The 17539-nt window shown below is 57.3% G+C and overlaps 1 protein-coding gene across 1 annotated transcript; it reads left to right on the forward strand.

Moving 5' to 3' along the window:
- The first annotated feature begins 5652 nt into the window (after positions 1–5652).
- Positions 5653–16250, forward strand: CIBAR2 (CBY1 interacting BAR domain containing 2). Its single transcript, XM_028142609.2, has 9 exons — positions 5653–5672; positions 7297–7531; positions 9463–9531; positions 9619–9720; positions 9852–9857; positions 10630–10734; positions 13991–14104; positions 15331–15432; positions 16107–16250. The coding sequence occupies exons 1-9, from the start codon at positions 5653–5655 to the stop codon at positions 16248–16250; spliced, it is 897 nt and encodes a 298-aa protein (XP_027998410.2).
- Positions 16251–17539: the final 1289 nt, after the last annotated feature.

The raw sequence follows: 17539 nt of genomic DNA on the forward strand, positions 1-17539 counted from the left end.
GAGATGAGACTGATAGTTATTACGCCTAATAATAACAGTGACATGTGCCCTAGCTTGTTTGGCTCAGTGGATAGAGCGTTGGCCCGTGGACTGAAGGGTCCCGGGTTCGACTCCTGGTACCTCAGTTGCAGGCTTGATCGCCGGCCCTGGTTGAGTCTCGTGTTTGAGGCAACCAATCGATGTGTGTGTCTCTCTCACATCCATGTTTCTCTCTCTCTCTGTCTCTTCCTTCCCTTCCACTCTAAAACAAACAAACAAACAAACACAACCAATGGAAAAATATCCTCGGGTGAGGATTAACAGAAAAAATAATTAAAGTAATAATAATAATAATAATAACAGTGACATTTATCAGTGTGTATGTGCAAAACACGTAGCCCAGTGCCCGGCACAGAGTAGAATCCAACAAATGTTAGCGACGTACTGTCCGTGCAGCAGGTCCCCCTTCCCCGCTCCCCCTCTCTGCGGTTGCAGGCACCCGTAGTCAACCATGGTCCACAAACAGTAAGTGGAAAAGCCCAGGAACAGACAATCCATTGGTTGTCGATGGTGCGCTATTCTGAGTGGCGTGCGGGAACCTCGTGTCACCCTGCCCGTTCTACCCAGGAAGCGAGTCACGCCTCTGCCCGGCCATCCACCCCGGGACCCACTGGGGTACCAGCCCCACCGCCGCGGCATCGCAGCGCTTGTGTTCACGTCACTGGTTCTACGTAGTCAGGGCCCCGAGCACAGGAGGAGGGATGCTGGCACGGCCCTGTTTCCGGCGGGCCTCGGAACACGACCTCCGTGGGCAAGGGGCACTGCTGGAGGGGGGTGAAGCGTGCACCCTGGTGCGGGGGATACACAGAGCTCTCTGGGGTCCGGGGGAAGAGCTGGGGAGGGTTCTCGGACACGGCCCTAAAGGGGAACAGGAAGAGCAGACGGGCCAGGCAGTGACATCGCCATGCGCTGTGACCAAGAGCTTCACCGGGCCACCGCCCGGCTGTCCGCACGCCGCCGCCCGTGGAGCCGGCACCACACCTGTGAGGAGACTCCCCACAGCTCCCCCAGAGCCTGGCTTGGACTCCGCACTCTGGCTCCAAGAAAAGGCCCCCCAGGAACACACAGGGGCGCCGTCTGAGGCGTAGGTCCTGTGCCCAGGAGCGGGGAGGTGAGAAGCGGGGCGAGGAGGGGGGTGGGGTGCGTTCTGCTGTGCCCCCAGGGTTCCCATTACTTGTGTCCTCTGTGGCCAGCCCAGAGAGGGGGTAAGTGGCCAGGCTTTGAATTAAAAAGGCGTTTCCTGTGGCTACGGTATCAAATGAACCCCAATCTAGTTTCTTAAACAACACACGTTTATTACCTCCTATCCTGGGGGTCTGAAGTCCCCAGGAGGCAGCGTCTGCGGGCGGGGGACAGGAGGAGACACCCTGCCTTCCTAGCTGGAGTCCCAGCCCCTGACATTTTTAGTTGAGTTAAAAGGGTTGAGTTCGCTTTTCTTTGGGGCTGACGTTTCAGAGTCCATGAACTCAGGACCGGGCTCGCCCGGGGCTGCTGCAGACCCCACCGTCGGCCTGGCCTGTCTTCTCAGTCCGAGTCCGGCTTGGAGGCCAGGCTGAGAGGATCCAATGGGGTCGGTAGAGGCCCCAGCTGGGTCCCCTGGTGAAAGCAGCAGGTGGTCTGGCTCAGGAAGTGGCTCTGACCTACATGGGCTGCAGGGGGGAAGAAGGGGGAGGGGGAGGCATTACATCATCCCGGGAGGGGTGTGAGGCCCTTCCTGGCACCGTCTGGTTTCCTCCCCGAGGTGACATTATGAGGGTGGATGATTACTCTCCCACTTCACAGATAGGAAACCGAGGCTCGAAGAGGCGTCCTGGTGGCCCCGGGGCCCAGCTAGGAGCAGGGAGCTGGCACTCGGCCCCGTGGGCAGAAAGCTCTACAGTAAGGCAGGTCCTGCCTGCCTGCGGAGGGCTGGGTGCCCCCGGCAGCCCAGGCCTGGGGTGGAGGTGACACTCACAAACACCTAGTGGTGGACGGAGGATGGACGAGCCCAGATGCTGCCGAGGAGCGGGTGGGGAGAGGGCTGGAAATGGTGGGGGTGGGGGTGCTTAGCCTGGGCAGCCGCAGTGCAGGAACGATAGTCTTAACCCGGGGGCAGGACCCAGGACCCCTCTGAGAGCTCCTGCCCACGCGTTCCACCTGAATCCATGTTCCAGGAAGCATCAAGGAGCCCAAATTGAGTGAGGTTCCCAAAGCACCTGACCCGGCGTCCGCAGAAATGGCAGCACCGCACCAGCTCCGGGCGGCAGGTGACCCCGGCCTGGCGTCTGGGCCAGGAGAAGGCTGTTCCCTTATGTACTGAAATGGGAGGATGGGGCCGGAGTGTGAGATCTGAGTGCAGTGTGTAGATCAGATACTGGAACACAGTAATGTGTGACTGTCAGTCCTCTGACTTGCTGTTGGTCCTGTGCTGAGGAAACATACGGAACATTTGGGTAAAAGGGCATGGGCGTGCAACCTGCTCAGAGAATATAGTACATGTACGGAAAGAAAGAGAGAACGATGACACAAGCAATAAAATGTTAGCAATTGAGCCCTAGCCGGTTTGGCTCAGTGGATAGAGCCTCGGCCTGGGGACTGAAGGGTCCCGGGTTCAATTCCGGTCAAGGGCACGTGCCCGGGGTGTGGGCTCAGTCCCCAGTAAGGGGCGTGCAGGAGGCAGCCGATCAATGATTCTCTCTCATCATTGATGTTTCTATCTTTCTCTCCTTCTCCCTTCCTCTCTGAAATCAATATTAAAAAAAAAAAAACAATTAAAAAAACAATCGGGGAATGTGGGTGAAGGAGTTCTTGTATTATTTCTGTGCAAACTGAAATGCTTTCAAGATAAAAAGTTACAAAATAAGAAAGAAAGAAAGAAAGAAAGAAAGAAAGAAAGAAAGAAAGAAAGAAAGACGGAAAGAAAAGTCAATACCCTTGGGGGGGTGGGGGTGAAAGAGCGAGGCTGGAGAGCAGTTCCGATTCAAGGAGACGGAACGGGCTCGGGCAGGAATTGCCGTGTGTCCCGACTCCGTGACATTACTGGGGCAACCGGGGAAACGCGCGTGAGGAGAGAGGGGTGTTGGGTGCCAGCGCTGCATCTTGAAATTTCCTGGGTGTGGTGGTCACACGAGGGTTTTCAGGACAATGTCCTTGCTCCTCTGCGGTGTACACTGGGTTTGGGGCTCAGGGCCACGATGTCTGTAACCCTTTCTGTGGTTCAGCAAAAATACATGTATAGGAAAGAGAGAAAGCCATGCTACTCTAAATGCGGGGGGGGGGGGGGTTAAGGGGGTCCATGCTATTTTTCTCAAGGTCACACACCTCCACGCCCCTGCAGCCACGGGCAGTGAAGGCCACCCCCAGCCTCTGCATCCCCTCCCCATCTCCTAGCTTTTCTCTCTCTGGCCACAAGATGTCCCCACGGAGCCCTACAAGAAGGTGGTTTTCGTTTGTTCAAGTTTCTTAACGTTTCTAAGATGTGAATTAAACCACCGCCCTTTCTCTCTGACCTGCTGCTCTTTCTCCCAGGGTGTGTGAAGGCAGACTTTTTTTTTTCTGATGCGCTTCCCCTGGTGTTTTCTGGGGGCTCACCCAGCCCTCTTTGCTGTCCCCACATGGAATCCCCATGAGAAGGTCTCTGCTGCCCTCTGGTGGCCACTGCCTAGAACTCAGACCCCACCCTCCTTGAGGAGCAGAAACCTGAAAGGCTTGGCAGCTTCTCCTTGTCCTACAAGTTTTGGAGTCTCCAGAGAAACAGCCCATCAGCTACACGGGGATGTTTACCTTAAGGCTCAAGTGATCGTGGGGGCTGGCAGGTGTGTGAAGCCCGCAGGGCGGGCTGGAGCCAGGCAAGAGCCAGCAGGGCATTCTGGAGGCGGAAGTTCCTCCTCCCCAGGGAACCTCGGTTTTGCTCTGTGGTTGTCCAGGGATGGGACGAGGCTCACCCCCATGACAGGGTCATCTCCTTTACTTAAAGCCGGCCGAGTGTAGGTGTGACCACGTCTACCAGATACCGCCACAGAAAAGTATGCTTTCCTGCTGATTTCTGACTCCTGCTTTGCTAAGAAAAGGAGCCCACGGTGGCTTCTGAGTGTGTGAGGATGGAATGAGTCAACAGCCAGCAGGGCTCTAAGTGCAGCTGTCACAGGGCTGGCCTGAAGACGTTAGTTATTATTGTTATTACTGAGGCCCGGTGCACAGATTCGTGCACCGGTGGGGTCCCTCGGCCTGGCCTGCGCCCTGTGGCAATCCGAGAACCCTCGGGGGATGTCAGACTGCTGGCTTCAGCCCGATCCCCGCAGGCCAGACCGAGAGATACCACCTCATGCATATGCATCCTTATATCCATACCGGCCTCTAGTATGCACATAAGATCTTTGGTTAATCTCTTCCCGCCCTCCCCCTCCCCCTTTCCCTCTGAGATTCATCAGTCTGTTCCATGTGTTCCATGCCTGTGTGTTGAGCGTCTGCCCCCTGTTGGTCAGTGCGCATCATAGCTACCGGTCAAACAGTTGAACGGTCGCTTAGACTTTTGTATAGATCAGTGATGGCGAACCTATGACACGCGTGTCAGCACTGACACGCGTAGCCATTTCTGATGACACGCGGCCGCTGAGGCGGCCGCATGCCGAGGATGAAACATGTGCTGCTCCTGAGGATGAAACATTTGCAAAATAATGTTTTTTCCTCAAAGTGACACACTACCCGAGTTATGCTCCGTTTTTTGGCGAAGTTTGACACACCAAGCTCAAAAGGTTGCCCATCACTGGCATAGATAGAGGGTGAGAATCACCTGCATGAGTCGGTAATTAAGTTAGAGAAAGAGAGACAGGGAGGTTGAAGGAAGAAAGGAGGCAGGGAGGGAGGGTTACTAGTTTCTTATGCCTTTCTTTGAGGTAAAATGTAGATACACGGAAATGTACACGTATTACGATTAGTAAAATGTATTTAATTAGTACGATTTTATATGTGCTGTGATATGTTCTCCTTTTTGTGTTATCTCTGTCTTCTTTCTTTTCTAATGAGGAACAGATCATTTTTATAATAAAACAATAGAGTGATGATACAATTAAGATGCTCCTTTGGGCGGATGCCCTGTCCCCTCCATTCTGCTACAGGCCTGGAGACTCCCCGACCTCCTCTGTGCTTTCCCACACGCCCTCCTGAGTAACCAGGCCTCCTAGGACCCGCCTGCCTTTCCCAGGCCCCCGGGGAAGGCCTGTGGCCTCCTGGAAGGAAAGCTCACTCTCACCACACAGGACCCACAAACACAGCCGGGCCCAGGGCTGAGCCCACCTCCTGGGGACCCAGGACACTGCCCTGTTCCACAAGAACCTCCACCTGCAAGGGGAGAGAGGGGGCCTCTCTGGGGCGCCCCTGGCCAATGCAGGGCTGGGCAGGCCCTCCTAACCCACTGGGAGAGGCTGGCCTGGGGAGGGGTTGTCAGGCAACCAGCCGAGTCTCCTCCCAGGGCAGCTGTGAGTGGCCCCGTTGCCCAGCAACCAGGTGGCAGCGTCCCCTGAGCCAGGACCACGCAGCTGCGCCCAGCCCTGCCCTGCTTCTCACGGGCCTGCAGGACCCCTGGGGCGCTGTGCTTATTCCTCAAGCCCGGGACAGCTGGGGCCTCCGTTCACAATGAACATTGTTCTCTTCAGGTGAGTGGCTCGGTCCCCCGTGCTGGCCCTGGCTGGGAGGTGGGAAGGGGAGGCTGGGTTTTCAGGGCCCCGTGCATGCAGACAGATGGTGCAGCTGGGATGGCTCGGTGGGGATGGAGTCAGGGAGGTGGGGAGCGGTGAGAGTGAGCTTTCTTCGACACCCCACTCTCCTCAAGGTCCAAAGAAAGCGTCCAGAATATTGCCTCTGTCCACTTCTCCAGCACTCCTGCCCACAGCTCCGAGGAGGCCAATTCACAGGGCCCACCCCCAACTTCCCTCGCTCACCTCCACCTGGAAGACCCCTCCTCCTGCCTAACGCCCGCCAGGCCTCGCCCCTTCTGTGGAAATGTCGCGACCCCCCCACTCTCGGCCTGATTCTATCACTGCTCTCGTACAACTCGCCGGCCCCTGAACCCGTTGTTTCCACGCCTGCTTCCTCGGAGGGTCCCAAACCCGAGGGTGTCTCTGAATCACCCGATGTGCTTCTTTAAAAAATGCAGCTCCCTGGGCCTCCCTCACAGGGATTCTGGTTCACAGGTCAGGGCTAGGGGCCTGGGGAACTGCATGCTTAACCTGTGCCTCAGGTGATTCTGATGGGGGCAAGGACTCCGCCTGCGGGAGCTGATGCTGCGGGCAGCTGTGTGGCGCCGAGCAAGACACTTCCCCTCTCTGGGCCTCAGCTTACTCGTTCACTACACACGCTGATGGTATTAGTGCCTTGCTCATGAGGGATGCACCCGGAGTGTTTTGCACACTGTGACGTGGTGCACGAGCCAGGCTTTGTTAGAAGGAGGACGAGGGCCCTCCTCACAGCCTCCAGCTTCAGGGATGTGATTGGAGGGCTGCACGGGGGACCTGGGTCAGCTGGAGAGAGGCAGCAGGGTCCCGGGGACAGGGGCGCGGAGTTGGGGAGCGGCCCGGGCGGGAGGTGAGTGCCGGGGTGTTTAGGGGAGACTAACTTCAGCGGAGCCGAGGGGGAGGATGAGCGGATGGAGCGGCTTTTCAGGGCAGGGAAACTGCTCTGGGGCATGTGACGGTGGACACGGGCGGCGGGCGTCTGTCGAAACCCACAGGATGTACAAACAGCGCGTGAGCCATGCGCCCTAACGTAAACGACGGCTTTTAGGTAATAGTGCGCCACGATGGGCTCATCTTTTGTCGCGAATGTCCCCCGGGGGTGCAGGATGTACTCCTGGGAAGTGTGTGCGCTCAGGGACAGAGTGCGGGGACCTCCCTGAACTTTCCACTCAGTGTTTCTGGGAACCTAAGACTGGTCTCCCAGGAAGTTCATCCATTTAAACAGAAAGCTCCAAGGTTTAGAGAAGGAGAATTTCAACAACTCGGGGAGAAGATAGAAGAGGGAATGGCAGGAGGAGGAGACCGAGGCGGCCAGGGGACAAAAGCCCTCCGAAGGGTGGCAGGGAAGGCTCTTGGAGCTGAACCCCACTGGCCAGCCCTGTGACCCAGCGGGACTCCCGCCTCTGCCTCGAGGGGCTGACACCGAACCCTGAGTGCTGTCCCAGGGACAGACGCCTGCCCCCGGCGCTTGCCACCCAGGAGGAAGGTGATGGTGGGGGAGCCTGTGTCGCTGCCCAGACACCCCCTCCGGCCCCCGCCTCCTCAGGGACAGCCAGGTGAGGGCGATGGAGAGCACAGTGACCAACGCCGAGAAGTACTTTGGCCGGTTCTGCTCGCTGCTGGCCGCCTACACCCGGAAGACTGCCCGGCTGCGGGACAAGGCCGACCAGCTGGTCAAGCAGCTCATCGACTTCGCCAACACGGAGAACCCCGAGATGCGGGCCACCATGAGGAACTTTGCCGAGGAGTTGGCCAAAGTGCAGGACTACCGGCAGGCCCAGGTGAGGCAGGCCGGGGGGCGGGGGGGGGGGCAGGCCCAGGTGAGGCAGGCCCAGGGGGGCAGGGGGGGGGGCAGGCCCAGGGGAGGCAGGCCCGGGGGGCGGGGGGAGGGCAGGCCCAGGTGAGGCAGGCCCAGGGGGGCAGGGGGGAGGGCAGGCCCAGGTGAGGCAGGCCGGGGGGGGGGGGGGGGGGGGGCAGGCCCAGGTGAGGCAGGCCCGGGGGGGGGGGGGGGGCAGGCCCAGGTGAGCGGGCTGCAGAGATCCCAAGGCCAAAGCCAGGCCAGAGTTAGAGGGTGGGGGCAGCCCTGCAGGGGCCACAGCCAGGGACATCTCCTCCCTGGGTGTGGAGGGCCACACCTCCGTTCACAGGACTAAGAATGGGAGGCTTTGGGGGTGGGATGAGCGGTGGACAAGGCCAGAAGGCCCGGGAGGCCAGTCCTGCGTCCACCGCTCTGGGCTCCTGAGTCCCAGGCAGGAGGCACATTCCAGGGCCCAGAGGGCCTGGAGAGGGGACAGACATCCTGGGGGCTGAGGCCAAGGAGACTGCAGCAGATTAGGGAAATCATTAAGAATAAAAATCTCCTACCAACCCTAAAATCTCCTCTCCGTGATTGTAGACAAGAACAAAACAGCTTTTCTACTCAATGAGCAGTACACCAGGCCTGCAAGGCGCAGGAGACGGGGTCAGTGACGGGGAGACAGAGCAAACCTCAGCCGGTGCAGCCAGGCCGCGGAGCGCCCCCCGGGCGCGATCGGGTTCCCCGGGAGGGAGAACTGGTCCTAGGCCAGGGGGCTCAGCACCTTTGCCCGCAGGGTTCCCTGATTGCACCTGGGGACTGGGTGGCCCCTGTGCCAGCTGATGGTCTCTACCCAAAGGAAAAGGGGAGTCTCACGTTTCTATGACAAGCGGGGGGTCACCGCTTGGAGCGGGTACCAGGGCCGAACTCGGAGGCGCTCGCTGCCTTCCTGGATGTCTCAAAGACAAGACTGCGCTCTGGGTCACAAAGCCCCCAGGAGGCCTCTTTGGCTTGGACAAAGGCTTAGATGATCTCACAGGGAGGGAGAAGGGGTTCGCAGTGGCAAGTCTTCTAAGGAAGTGCTTCCAGGAAAGGGAAGCGAAGCCCCTTCCCCGTGGGCTGTGGAAATGGTCTTTTAGATTTGTGTTTATCCTCACAAGGTCAGAAGCCTCAGTGAAGGAGACGGAAGGGGCAGTGGGGAGTGCGCTCCCCTGGCCGTGGGGGAGCCAGGCGTGCAGGGAGCCCGTCCTCAAGGCAGCAGCCTCCCTGGAAACGTGTTAGAAATGCAGACCCCAGGCCGCCCCTGGACCTGCTGAGGCGGAATCTCTGGGGTGACGCTGGCAAACCAGGTTCTCAGGAACCCTCGGGGGGCATCCCGAGGCCTACTCCAGGGTGCCACTTCTCGATTCAGAGCAATGCTGGCACCGGGTAAGCACTTCACGTTAGCCTTGGCTGTGGTTGTCACCATCACTGATATTGTTTATTCAAGTGTCTAGTATCAGGCTGGACTCAGGGGTGTGAGGCGTCCCCCTCGCCGACCCTGCTGTGTTCTTAGGGTCAGCTCTGCATCCCAGATGAGGTCCTAAGGCAGTCTGGAGAAGTAAAATAGCGACAGGTCCCATTCCTGTATCCATCCCTGGTGGGTACTGTCATTATACCCATTTTACAGGCACGGAAATGAGGCGCAGCGAGATGACATGCATTGTCCACGCCCTAGAGAAGCAGAACCCTGAACCCAGGCTGGTGATCGCAGCCGTAGGGTGAGGGCAGGCGCCCCTGCTCCCCTGCCCCCTGCAGGCCCCACCTGCAGCTCTGTGTGTGTGTGACGACCCTACACATGTGGGCTGGAGGCGGCCAGTCTCCTGGCCTCTCCCTGGCTCCACCCACTCTGATTCTCTGCGTGGCTGTGCTCCCCAGGTCGAGAGGCTGGAGACCAAGGTGGTCACCCCCCTGAAATTCTATGGGCCTCAGATAAAGCAGACGCGGGTGAGTGAGGGCGCCGCCCTGTGGGGTGCGCCGTGTCCGGGGCGGCCGAGCCACAGCCCCAGGAAACAGCCCTCCCTCTTCCTTTAGGCCGAGATCAAGAAATGCAAACATACACGGAATAATGAGATCAAACAACTGGAAAAGTTGGAGAAACTGAGGCAGAAGTCACCTTCGGATAGGCAAATGATCGTATCCTCCCCTGGCGTCCAGCCTGGGGCCCAGCCTGGGGCCTCGGGGCCTCGGGGCCAGGATTACCGTTTGTCACGGGCGCCCTCTGGTGGGGGCTGCTGGTTAACCTGTCTCCTTAACGTCTCTCTCAGTCCCAGGTGAGAGTCACATGACTGTCTGGGGACGGTAGATCGCATGCAGGTAATGAAAGGCCTCACACAACGGCGAGGTGAGCTCTTCCCTGGGCAGGCGTGTGCCGAGCTCAGGATAGGGAAGTCAGGGGTGGGGGGAGCCTGGGGGCCAGGAGCCCTGGGGTCTGTCCGTCACGGACACCAAGCAGCCGGTCAGCAGTCACCCCCCTTCTCAGGTCACCTGGTGAACACTCACACGGGTAGGCACTTCCAGACGAGGAAACCCGGGCTAAGAAAGGCGACTTCCCCAAGGTCACGAGGGAACACACGCAGCAACCCGAACTCCGTCGAGGGCACTCTAAAATCCAGGCTGTGCCTGTGTGCAGTGGGGTCATACAGAGGTCGATCAAAGGAACCAAGGAATTAGTTGATTAACTTGAGGGTGTTTCACAGGCAGGAATTAATGACTCTCAATGTGGAGCCCCTGTGACAATGATCGCTCAGCGGGTGCCCACGGCTTCATTCTTACCACAACCCTGGGAAGTCGGTCTTTTCCCTGCCCCCTGCTCACAGGCAAGGAGATAGAGACGCAGGGAGGTTAAGTGACCTGCATGAGGCCACGCAGGTAGCAAGTGAATCTGTCTAAGCAGCGCCTGCCCCCCTTTAGCCATGGTCCTGTTCGGCCATTTCTTCGATGACCAAATTGTCTAGGGACCCCCCTGAGCCGGGAGAGCCGGCCGCCCAGCAGGGCGAGGATGATCCGGATGGAAGCGCCCCTGACACTGTCTGTCTCGGGCAGGCAGAGACCAGCGTGCAGAAGGCCTCGGCGGACGCCAGCCGCACCACCCACCAGCTGGAGGAGACGGTGGACGCCTTCCAGACGCAGAAGCTGAAGGACCTGCAGGTGGGGTGGTCTGCCTGTGTTGGAAGTTCTGAGGGCTCCCTTGTTTGTGCCGTGTGTGTGTGTGTGTGTGTGTGTGTGTGTGTGTTCACCTCGAGAGTGTGCGCATGTGTGAGTGTGTGTTAGCTTGTGCCCACTCAGCTCCCGGCACAGTTAATCCCAGCCTAATCCTGGCCTCGGGGCAGGAGGCCGGCTGCTCTGGGCAGCTGTCCCTCCCAGCTGGCCTGCTCAGGAGCCAACATTCGGCAGCCCTGCCCCTCAACACCCACCCGGGCCCAGCTCCCCACCAGGAGAACTCGGTAGAGCGTGTCACCCCCACCCCCTTTCTTTCCACACAAGGACCCACAGGACCTGCCCTGACGTCCTCCTTTTCTCCATGAAGTTCTAAATGCCTTCCTCCTTCCGCCCGGATGCCACCCCAACGCAGCCCAGAACCGTGGGCCCAGAGCCCAGCTCTTACCACAGGGCCTCGGGGCATCGGGCTCTGAAGGACAAGCTGATCACACAGGCCCCTGCATCCACTTGACCCCCCTCTAGTCCGTTTTCCAAACTGCAGCCTCAAGGATCTCACCAAAGGCAGCCCCAATCCGTCACCCCCAGGTTCAACACCCTCCTGTGACTCCCCTTGTTCCGAGGATAAAGGCCTAGATCCTCCCCAAGGCTCAGAAGCCCCAGCCCCGCCCCCAAGCTTCATCGTAGACATGCCATTCCAAGTTCAAGTGCACCCACAGGTCCTTTGCACAGGCTCTGCCCTCTGCCAGGAAGGCCTTGGACTCTCAGGGAAAATTGCCTGGACTCGCAGACCAGTCCAGCCCCATTCCTTTTTAAAAAAAAATTTTTTTTATTGATTTCTGAAAGGAAGGAAGAGGGAGAGAAAGAGAAACATCCCTGGCAAGAGAGAATCATTGATCAGCTGCCTCCTACACTCCCCCTACTGGGGATTGAGCCCGAAAACCCGGGCATGTGCCCTGACCAGGAATCGAATGTAACCCCCTAGTCGGTGTAACCACTGAACCACGCTGGCCAGGTTCCAGCCTCTTTCTTCTTCTTTTTTTTTTAAAAATATATTTTATTGATTTTTTACAGAGAGGAAGGGAGAGGGATAGTCAGAAACATCGATGAGAGAGAAACACCGATCAGCTGCCTCCTGCACGCCCCCTACTGGGGATGTGCTCGAAACCAAGGTACATGCCCTTGGCCGGAATCGAACCTGAGACCCTTCACTCCGCAGGCCGACGCTCTATCACTGAGCCAAACCAGTTAGGGCTCCAGCCTCGTTCTTAATACACTCTGCTCTGCTCCCTCTGGGGGCAGTTAGCCCAGGGACAGATTAATTATGTCTTTAGTTTACTCCTTAATCTAACAAATGTTCAATACACACCTACTATGTGTCAGGTGCTATGCCTGAGGCTGGGGACACCACAGCCAGAAAAGCAAGGCCCCCGTCTGTCCTCATGGGATTGACATCTTGCCCCGTGCCACAGGCCCCGCCATGCCGCATGCCATTCAGCCGGGAGGGAAGAGTGTGGTGGAGAACTCGCTCCATGCCTGCCTCCCACAGCACAGACCCCCTGCCTGGCTTGTCACCTGCTGGGGCCTGGGGAGTCCTCAGTAGATGTTTGGGAATAAACAAATGAGTAAATAACAAATGCACACCTGAGCCACCAGTGGTAATTAGTGCTCAGGCAGGTACGGTGCAGGCAGGACGTAAGCCACCAGCTGGCCATTATTAAGCGCCTGATGTTTGCGGCCTGAAAACAGGGCTCTGTAAGGCGCCAGCGAGAGCACGAGATTCTCAGCCTCCCTCCACGGTCAGGGGCCACCACAAGCTGCAGTTTAAAGTGCGCGTCCTTTAAACTTCCGGGGTCACGGTGGTAAGGGGCCCTTAACCAAGCCACCCCCCAAAAAGCCCTCCAAATTTTAAGAGCTAAAAACCCAGAACTTGAAATAATGACTACCACCATATTGGTTTTAGGTCACACGTCAAATAAAATGATCAGATTTCCTCTCCAGCCCCCCGCCCCCCCCAAAAAAAAGAATGTCAGGAACACTTTCCTACAGGGGTTCCCATACCTGAGCATGCGTCTGAAGTCCCCTGGCAGGCTCCTGAGACCGCAGAGCAGCAGGCCTGTCCTGGGCTCCACTCCGTGGGGCGGGGGGCGCTGGAGAACGGGCATTTCTGAACAAGCTCCCGGATGGGGCTGGTGCTGATGCCAGGAGCAGACTGAGAGCTGACTGAATTCTCGTGGGGCTCTGCGAACAGGACTGCCCTGTCCCTACGGTGCGGAGAAATAAACTGAGGCTGGAGGGGATCAGGCAGCATGAGGCTGTGACCCGCCTCTTGCTTCTCCGCTGCTATCACCAGCCTGCCTGCCAGGGGCAGGAGGGGAGGAGGCAGGTATGTCCACCAGCCTTGGGACCCTCTCCGCGTTCTTCTCCCAGGCTGCCTCGCGGACTTCCTCTGGCCCGCCTCTCCCAGGTGCTTCCCATGTTACCTGAGGTGGTGTGTTTCCAAACTTCAGGCTCCTTCCCTGACGCCAAGCCTGTGCCCTGGGAGGGCCCTACACACAGTAGGAGCGTGGAGTAGGTAGGCCCCACGCACAAAGGAGCCTCTGCTGGGGCCTGACACACAAAGGGGCCTGTGCTGAGCATGACACACAGTAGGAGTCTCCTCTTGGGCCTGGCACGCAGTAGGAGCTTGTACTAGGCATTCGCACAGTAGGAGCCTCCACAGGGTACAGGGGCCCCACAGGCAGTAGGAACTCTAAAAGAGCTTACTGAGACAAGCTGAGCCATTTGATCCAGAGAAGCCATTATCTAATTACAAGTTAATGTGGTAACCCGTCAGGTTGTGGAGCCTCTGGGCTGAGCCATGTCTGCCAGCAACACCCCTCCCTCTCCCGGAAGACCCACTCACAGCCCGAGGGTGGCAGAGGCTGAAGGCTTGTCGCCATCAGCCTGCGAAGGCAGGGCGAAGGAGCCCAGGGTGACAGAGCTGAGGGAAGGACGCCCCTCAGAAAGTCCTCTCTGAGAAAGGAGGCCTCTGCATTTCTGGAATAAGCTCTGTGCAAGGCAGCTTCTGAATGGGGACGCATGATCTGTTCGAATAAATTAAAAATAACACTGACCGAGGACCTATCCCCATCAAGACGACTAATGCCTCCTCACCCTCCCCCCCCCAGTTTGTCCACATGCGAGGTGACCCCGGACTCCCCTTTTGACAGCGTTGCTTATGTGATTCGCACTTCCCTCCCCACAGAAAATTTTTTTGGACTTCGTGACCATCGAGATGGTCTTCCACGCCAAAGCGGTGGAGGTGTATTCCAGCGCCTTCCAGACACTGGAGAGCTACGACCTGGAGGGGGATCTGCAGGTGGGTCCCAGGTGCCCCGGTCCCGGCTGGCGGCCTGCGCTGAATTCGATTTGGGTTCTGTCTTGATAGAAGCGGTCTTTGTTGGCAACATTTTTGTAATTTTTATCATTTGAAAGACTCATTCTGACGAACTGATGTAAACCTCTGCCCCCGGGTCCCAGTTTAAAGACCAGCAAATGAATCAACAGTGAGAAAAGCCTCTCCAGGCCGATGGGCGCTGGTGTTGGGGCGTTCACGAGGTACTTGCTACCCCGCCTGAGCTGATGACAACGGAGCGTTCTCTGTGACCTGCGACACGACGGCCACGCCCGTGGTGTAAACAGCAGTCACTTGTCCTGGTCCCTCGGTGGCTCTGGGGTTGGTGAGCGCCGCTGGGTGGCCCTCACTTGGGCCTGGGGTCAGTTTCCAATCAGGCGTAGCTGGGCTGGGTGCCTGTCCAAGGCTGGCTCGCTCACGTCTGGCAGTTGATGGCTGCCATCAGGGTACAGGCCAGGCCAGGGGGTTTGCAGAGCTCAGTGCAAAATGAAAACGTGGGCCATACGGTCCAACAATTACTGAGCGTTTCCAGACGGCGACAGCGGGTCCCTCCTGAGCTCAGGGTCCCGGAGCCCCAAGACCTGCGGGTGGCCTCTCCGGGTGGCGTGGGCCTCCTCACGGCATGGCGGCTGGTCCAGGAGCCAGAGTCCATCCCGGGACAGAGCCAGGAGGAAACTGTCACCTTTGGTGACCGAACCTTAGAAGTAACTTAGTGTCACTTCTCCTGCATTCTGTTCTTAGAAGGGAGTCCCTCAGGCCGCATTCAAGGGGAGGAGAATTGCATTCCAGCTCCTGGTGGGAGACATGTCAAAGAATGTGTAGAGAGGCTCTAAAGCCACCATCTGAGGTCAGAAGCACATCGGCCAGGCTCTCCTGCAACTCACTCATCCCTGTGATACTCCCGAGGGGTTGGGGGGGGAGGGGAAGGGGGAGTGATCTCTAATTTTCCTGTGCGGATCTGGACATGTACCTAGCCTCTGGGCCTCAGCTTCCCCGTCTATAAAACGGGATGAGAACACCCACTTCAGGGGTTATTGTAGGTCACATAGGATACTGAACAGGAGGTTCCCAGAGAGGTCGGTGCGGGTGGGGGCTCGGGCGGTGTTAGCTGTGCCCCACCATCTTCCTACTCTCACCCCCTATCTCTGTTTCCCGATTGGATCTAACCCACCTGAGTCTCTCCGTGGCAGGATTTTAGAGCCAAGATGCGCGGAGTGTATGGGCATAAGGACGCGCGGCCCCGCAGGGACACCGCTCCCCCTGCAGCTGTTCCGTGGTCTCGCCCCTGCCAGGTGAGCGCGGGGGTGGGGCTATCAAACCTGTGACAAAGCGAAGTGACTGGAGGGGAGGCCATCTGAGAACTTGGGTTTGAAAGGGGCAGCTGAGAAGGAGGCGCTGCTAGTGAGTCTGACCCGGGCTTCCTGGCAAAGGAATCAATGAAGCACGGAGCCCAGCGGGGCTGCGGCCCCGTGTCCCGCGCGCCCCCTAGAGGCGCCCTGCAGAAATGTGCACTCGAGAAGCCAGGGCTCAGGATGGTCCTCTAGGTATTAACGGAGCAGCCGCCTGCCAATAGGGTAGGTTCAGTCACCCAGCGGGTGGGGGCGAGGGGGAAGCTCGCCCCACAGTGTGTGGAGGGGACAGGGGGTGTCTCTTGACTTTCTGAATCACTCTCCCCCAAAGGCAGCGGAGGAAGTATGGCCCCAGGCAGGCCGACTGGATCCAAACCCACTGCTCCCAAGCTGAGGGACCTTGGGACTTCCTTAACCTCTCTGTGCCTTGGATTCCTCACCTGCAAAGTGAGGCTAATAACCGTCCCCCCGCTTCGTAAGGCTGTGGTGAATGTTAGGTGAACAAATCTACGCAAAGCATTTAGAAAATGCTCAATACTTGTGGCCGTCACTATTGTCATCGATGTTCAGTTATTATCATGGATGTTGCTGTGATGATGATGATGGTTATTATTTAGAGCGCCCAGAGCACGATGCGCAGCCAGAGAAAAGAAGAGGAGGCGAGTGAGGACGACTTCGCGGAGGAGGACCTGGAGGAGGACCTCAGGGGCTGGGGTAGGGACTCCATCCATGGGACGAGAACTTCCAAGTCAGAAAACTAGGGGCTGACCCTGGATGTTTGGGGGGGCTCTGCTGGGTATCCCTGGCAAATCATGTGTCCTCTGAGCTTCAGTTTCCTCGTCTGTACAACAGGGACAATATCACTCACCTCCCAGGGGGCTCTGGGGTTCAATGTGCCCAGCATGGTACCTGCTGCATAAGGGGTGTTCAATAAACAATGGGTGCATCCAGACCTGACTCGTGCTGACTCTCATTTCCCACTATGACCTGAGGGCCCGAGTGTTTAAACCCTGTGTGTGTGCGCTGGAGTCCACATTCCCTCTTTTTATAAGGACGCCAGCCCCGCTGCCCTATCCAGTGTGACCCCATCCTAACCAAGTACAAGTAAGAGTCTATTTCCACTTTCAGAGGCCCTGGGAGTTAGGACGTCAACATGTAAGTTGATCCATCCCATAACACATGAACATGGTGTGCAGGGATGACCTTGGGGCTGGGGACACATCACAGAAGTCCAGGGAAGTGGAGGGGCGATGCAGGTCAAGAAAGGGGTGGGTACATGATTTTCTCATCAGCAGGAGGAGATGTTGGTGACAGCATCTGACTCCAGAAATAAAGTTATCTTTTGAAAAGCCTCTGCTATCACTGAGAAGACTGCAGTTTCTCAGGGATATGTGAAACAAGCAACTAGACAGCCTGACTTTTTCCTCAATGATAATTTATTTCCGTTTTCAGAGGGGTCACTGGGATCACTGCAGGATGAACATCCTCACCACAGTGGTTGTATTACCCGAAATCCAGCTCCCTGGCACCTCCTCCGGGAAGCCCACCCTGATTCCACTCAGAAGGACATTCTAAAAATAACTAAAGCATTCTAAATTTTCTATATAATAGGTAACTTATAAAACATCATATTCATAGATTGTATTATATATTATATATAGTCCCATTTCAACTATATCTTTTATCTTATGCTTGATACTATAAGCATATATATGTACACACATGCACACATATAAATGTAGTTTTTAAAATGTCAGTTGTGCCCCAACCCTACTGATGAGTAAGTTGCTTATTCATCTGGTAGTCCTGGAGCCTGATGGTGCCTGGCACATAGTAGGTTCTCATTAAATAAGTTGACTGCTTAAGGGACCTCTCCCTTTCCCCTCTGGCCCCAACATACCCAGAGAACAACTGTTCCTAAGTACAGGGTTGGACAGTTGGCTTTCCTTGTCACCATCCCCTTGGGGGTCACTTGGGAACTGGCAACAAAACTTCTAACTTCTCTCTTTTGGGGCCCCAGGTAAGAGGTGGGGTGGGCAGGGCCGGAAGC

Source organism: Eptesicus fuscus, chromosome 21 (genome assembly GCF_027574615.1).
Source record: "Eptesicus fuscus isolate TK198812 chromosome 21, DD_ASM_mEF_20220401, whole genome shotgun sequence".
NCBI lineage: Eukaryota > Metazoa > Chordata > Mammalia > Chiroptera > Vespertilionidae > Eptesicus > Eptesicus fuscus.